This window comes from Kryptolebias marmoratus, linkage group LG18, assembly GCF_001649575.2.
Source record: "Kryptolebias marmoratus isolate JLee-2015 linkage group LG18, ASM164957v2, whole genome shotgun sequence".
In the NCBI taxonomy this organism is placed as follows: Eukaryota; Metazoa; Chordata; class Actinopteri; order Cyprinodontiformes; family Rivulidae; genus Kryptolebias; species Kryptolebias marmoratus.
Genome location: NC_051447.1, coordinates 20,079,420 through 20,085,070, shown reverse-complemented (window position 1 = coordinate 20,085,070; position 5,651 = coordinate 20,079,420). Strand labels below are relative to the sequence as shown.

The following is a 5,651-nucleotide window of genomic DNA, read 5'->3' as shown; positions in this document are numbered from 1 at the left end:
GGTAGGATGTGGGCCGGGGGTGGTAGGATGTGGGCCGGGGGTGGTACGATGTGCTACAACAGCTACAACATGAAAAATATTTCTGTCCACCACATTTTAATAGAGGGAAAGAAAGCGCCCTCCAGAGGATTATAGCTGCAGTTATCATTTCTTTAAAAAGCATCGAAACAAAAACCCATATTTAGCAGCTGAACGTTTAGCTTCAGCTGCTAATCCTTAAAAAGACTGAAGCGAGTCTGACCCCATGTCGGTGGTGGAGCCCAGGAACGAGGGGATGCAGTAATCGGCAGCAGCCAGGGTGTACGGCGGGCGAGCGTCGCTGTCGTTCCAGTACATGTCTTTGGTGATGTGAGGGAGGTTCATGTGCATCTCGTCCACAGCCAGCAGGGACACCTGGGACAGCAGGTGAACAGGAAGTGACATCAGGTCAGCTTCTGAGAACGATTTAAGGAGAGCTTCACGAAAACCAAAAACAGGTCAGAGAATCATTTTCAGAAACTCATGCTAAACTGACGATGCACCTTCTAACAGTAAAGAACTCTGATTTAAAATTCATCTAAATCCATCTGGTTTGATCTGACAGACCTTTATCTAACTGTTCATCCTTTTTATTTCAACAAGCTGTAAAAAGGTTTGGTGTTTCTTCAGAGTCCAACCTGAAGGTTCCTGTCGATGATCCAGTTGGCCTCAAAGTCATCGTCGTCTTCTCCAAACGGGTTGATGAGCTGCTCCGCCACCTACCAAGAAACTAAAGTCTGAAATCTGTCCTGAAGCAAGAAACTGAACTAAAAGGTCCTCTCCTCTCAGAGCGATCATGTAATTACCACCAGCAGCCAAACAAGCAGCTTATTTCTGCAGGAAGGGGTTAAAAGAAGGTTTCTGACCTTAAGCCATCCGCAGTAAAAGAAAAACTGCAGCAGAGTGAAGATGGGGACGTAAAGGTCGAGGTCGTGGCCGGGGTGGTGCTGGGCGGGGTCCAGAAACTGACGACCAATCAGACAGGCGAAGAAGAAGGTGTAGACAGCGAGCGTGACGACCTGCAGGCGGAGCTCTGATTGGGTTACAGGAATCATCTGGGATGTGATTAAGCTGCTCATCAGGACTGACCTGCGTGTAAACCAGCGGGACGCCCACCCAGTCGTAGCCGAAAAGAGTCGCACACCAGGTCCTGAAGACGTTCATCTCCTGCACACAAACAGGAAGCAGCTCTGTAACTCAATAACGCCACCATCCTCTGAGTGTCACATTTCTGCTTTCTGTGGTCACTAACAGGACTGGCTTTTATCACAATCAACTGGCTTCTGCTTTCAGATGAAACCGAGCAGCAGAATAAAACCACCAAATATCAAGAAAAACTCTTTTTATCATCTGTGATTTATCCTCTGAGAGCTGATTCATTCAGAATAAAACTTCAGTTTGAAACATTTTACATTTAACTGCAAATAAAACTGAACCAAATGTTTTTAAAACTCATAAAACCTTTTAAATTATCTTTAAGTGGAAGACGGTGATAATGGGTCAGTTTTTATGTCTAAAATTGAATTTTTACCAGATCTTTTTGTTTTTTTAAGGGATCAAAAAGAGCTCTAAATGGTTATTAGAAATAGAGATGTATTTTATTTATAGGTTCTTGGTGTTTTGAATGAATATCTGATTGAATATATGCCAAAAAAATAAAAAAAAGATGTAATTTTTTCTGTTTCTGCACTTTTCACCTCAGCTCGTACGAATTAATTATAATTAAATCAGTGTTCCTGTTGGTTCTCTTTGGAAAAACAGTTTTAATATAAAATATTTTGTGTTTTCACAGCCTGTTTCTGATGTAAGCCCACATTGAGAATATTCTGCAGGTCGATGCTGTCCTGGATCCGTCCTTCCTGCCGAGCTTTAGACGCCAGATTGGAGAACCAGACGACGGGGATCCAGTACTTCAGGTGAGGAGATCGTATGTTCTCAAACACCTTCCTCTCCTCCGGAGTCATAAACCCTGCAGCCAGAGAGACGGATCAAAGCTGAGTTTGTGTTTTAAACCTGCAGCGTTGTGGTGAAAGTAAACGGCTCAGGGTTGGGTTGTTTGCAGCCGCGGTTCTGCTGTAATTAGCTGATAACAGCCTCTGATGTTCCATCTTCAGACAGGACCACAGGAAACCCTCCCACCTGCTTCCACCACGTGGTCGATGGTTGGGAACCGTTTGCAGACGGCTGTGCTGACGGAGCGGAAGATCAGGAGCGACGTCAGGTTCACGTAACGTACCAGCGTCCTTCGCAGGAGGCGGCCATATTCATCCTTCCCGTGAACACAGCTGCAGGCGGCAGAGGAGAGACGTTCAGGAGCCACAAACAGGCCATGGTTCAATGTGATGGGCTTTCTTTGGTTTGGAGTGAATAAAAACCCCTCCATAATGTGCCAGCAGGTGGCGCTGCAGGCTACAGAAAGACTGGATTTCTTAAAAGAATGTTAAAAAAGGAAACATGAAGTAAAACAAAACCCAGAGAAGTTTCCACTGATCAGATCAGCATGAAGCTAACAGCTAGCACATCTAGGCTAATGAGTTAGCATCAAAATGCTAACTATTAGCATAAGCTAACGGCTAGCAGTTGAAGTAAACCGTTGGTTTTTGGTTCTTACTGTGTTTTAGTTTGTTGCTAAAAGGTAAACTTGTGCTTTATTTAAGGTGCCGTCCTCACAGGAATGTGTTTTTTAAATAATTCCAGCCTTGTGTCGTCATGGAAACAGCGTTTAGGAGCCATGATGGAACAGTTTCTGTTTTGAAAACAGGATCCAGCTGACAGACCGTCCCTGCGTGGTGGTGTCCACGGATAAAAGCTACGACCTCTTCTTCTTGTGTTCACTGTTCGTACCCACAGTGGGAACTTTGTGCACACGCTCCTCGTGTTGTTTCCTGTTTTTCATGGTTGGCTACAGCGCCACCTACGGGCCTGGCATGGTCACTGCAGGGTTTGGGTCGTATTCTGTTTCCTCCTCGTCTGACTGATTAGTTGTCTCTCCAAGACTGACTGCTTGTTAATCAGTTAACCAGTTAATCAGGTCAGTATCCAGCAGGCATGAACCCTCAGACTAGAAGGGACAAAACTCTGTCAGCTTTTTCAAAGTCTTAATTTTGTCCTCTTTCCTGCACCGTACACCAAACTGCTCTCATCATTAATGACGTCTCCACGGCCTCGGAAGCTTTTTCTGAAAATAATAATAATAATAATAATAAATAATCCTGTTGTTCTGTATAAATGTTACGAGTTTTAAATATTATTCTGCAGCTCCGCCCTCTTTTTGAAGTATTTTCTTAAAAAACAAACAAAAACAACGTCCAAACAAAAAGCTCCAAAATCAGGATTTCTAACTCAGATTGACCTTAAAGAACTTTAATCTGTGTTTGTTTGTTTGTTTGTTTGTTTACCTGGAGATGAGGAACATGAGCCTGTCGGTCCAAGGCAGGTTAAGAAACTGATTCCACCATCGATTCACCACCAGAGTCACATAAAAACCTAAAACATGAATAGAATCTTAACTTTATCTTGTTTTGGGTGAAAATAATAATAATATAAAAACAAAGAAGCATTTAATGCTCTTCACTGAGAAAATAAAACCCTTAAAATGGCTCCTTTCTGTCCGAAGCAGTTTAAACTTGTCTATAAAGTCTGTTTGGAGTAACGGGACGTTTTACTGAGTGAATCAGGGCGGAATCATCCCGCTCCCAGTTCTTTCTGCTCTTTAACGATCTGTTCCCATTAGCAGTCTGCAAACGGTGGAACCCAACAGGAAACACAGGTTTTAAAGGTTGTTTTACGTGTTTTGGTACAAACCAGCTGGGGCAGAACCCGCGCCGGCGTTAACGTACCGAGGACGAAGGTGACGGGGATCTGCTCGGCGTATCTGTCGCAGTACAACGACAGCTTCTCAAATAACCTCTTCTCATTATAAGGGAGGACAAACCTGGAGGTCAGAGGTCACAGACATCAAAAACAGTTATCGAACAAACATTTACAAACTGCAGTTCCTTAAACGGCCACTAGTTGCAAAAACACGACGCTCAGAAAGAAAAAATCACTGATTTTAATTTAATTCTGTTTAAAAAGTGGAGATCTTTCTTAAAGATGAAGCGTTAAGCTGTAATCTGCTGATAGTTTTGGTCTCTTTGGCAAAAAATTCAAACATGAATGAGTTTTAAAGTCCAACACATCATCGTAGTTCTTCTCAACAGTGGAAATACTCCGAATGCACTGGAAGCTAGCTGTAGCAGTTATGGTTTGTGTAGGCTCTGACTACTGTGGATCATTTTAAACTGATTGTTTGTTTTTATTCATTTAAAAAGTAATATTTGTCCAAACCTTATAAGGAAAAAATGCTGTAATGTCAACACCGGACCACTAGGTGGCGAGAAAGTCCCTGTTAATGACGTCAAAACGCAGAGAAAGAACATTTTAACTCAGCTAAAGTTTTCCTTTTTGTGTTGCTTCCAGGTTTTATTAGTTATTATTTATTTTAAAGAATTTAAATAAGAATTTATTTTATATTTGTTAATGGTGACAGAGTCAGGCTAAAATGAGACAATTAAATAAAATTAAATGCTGCGTCATTGTTTCTCAAAAGCTCTGCATCTCAAGGAGGGATTTAGGAAAAAAGGGTGGCAGCAGAGGTCAAAGGTCAAAGATCAAAGGACAGGTTTACAGACAGTGGTGAGAGCAGCCATGTTGGTTTGGAGACAGAACAGAAAGTGTCAGAGCTGAAGATGTTGAGGTTCTCCTTAGGAGGGACGAGGATGGACAGGATGAGGACATCAGAGGAGCACAGGCTGAAGGACTGGGAGATAAAGACTGAGACGGTTTGGACATGTGCAGAGGAGGGACAGAAGGATGTTAGAGACAAAGAGGACATGGAGGACAGAAGACACAGAGGACAGAGTTAGATGGAGGAGGACTCGATGTGGAGAAAAGGAAACAGATGGAAGAAGAGGAGGAAGAAGAAGAAGAAGAAGAAGATTGGTCCAATAAGTTCACACTGAGTGGGCGGAGCTTCAGAGCCAGCAGGGTTTATCGGTTAGTTTCCCTTTTTGGAAGAAGTATGATTTTTAAAAACTTTACAGTTTATATTTCTGTCGGCGCACATGAACGATCCCATAACACTGTTTGGTTTAGTCCTGCAAGAGTCGAGATCACCCCCCGCCCCCCCCGCCCCCCAGATCTGAAGAAGAAGCATGAATGTGTTGCACCTGCGTGCACCCAGCCTGGATGGTGTGTGTCACCTGTAGACGATGCTGAGGACAGAGTAGAGCAGCGAGAACAGGATGAACTCTCGGTACAGCAGCTTGTAGATGCTCCCCCTCCAGCGCAGCAGCAGCCGGTGGAAGCTGAGGAAGGTGGCGTTGGCGACTTTACTGGAATAAGTGACGGTCATCCTGAAACTGTCCGGGTCCAGGAGCGAAACCAGGAGCTGAATCCACGAGGCATCGACGGTCCCGCTGGGATTTAAGACTGAGTCACAAAAACAAGGAGAGGTAGAGAAACATCTTCAGTCTTTCCTCTGCGCTGTTTTTATTTTAAACCCGGCTAATTCTTTCCAGATTTGTTTATGCCAGATGACACCTGCCGCCCTCCCTCCATCTCTCTCTCTCTATCTTTGTGCGATGCTCTCT

At 43.7% G+C, this 5,651-nt stretch overlaps 1 protein-coding gene across 1 annotated transcript in view; it reads right to left on the bottom strand.

The window, feature by feature from the left end:
* The window catches only part of LOC108250478 (bestrophin-3), a 12,875-nt gene extending 7,224 nt beyond the window's left edge, over positions 1 to 5,651 (bottom strand). The window contains exons 1-9 of the mRNA XM_017440365.3: positions 5,262 to 5,651; positions 3,858 to 3,952; positions 3,417 to 3,504; positions 2,158 to 2,303; positions 1,833 to 1,987; positions 1,108 to 1,185; positions 885 to 1,037; positions 657 to 737; positions 242 to 393 (exon numbers count right to left, since the gene is read on the bottom strand). Coding sequence (XP_017295854.1) covers positions 242 to 393; positions 657 to 737; positions 885 to 1,037; positions 1,108 to 1,185; positions 1,833 to 1,987; positions 2,158 to 2,303; positions 3,417 to 3,504; positions 3,858 to 3,952; positions 5,262 to 5,413 — 1,100 coding nt within the window. The 5' untranslated portion in view covers positions 5,414 to 5,651. The remainder of the gene's footprint in view (positions 1 to 241; positions 394 to 656; positions 738 to 884; positions 1,038 to 1,107; positions 1,186 to 1,832; positions 1,988 to 2,157; positions 2,304 to 3,416; positions 3,505 to 3,857; positions 3,953 to 5,261) is intronic.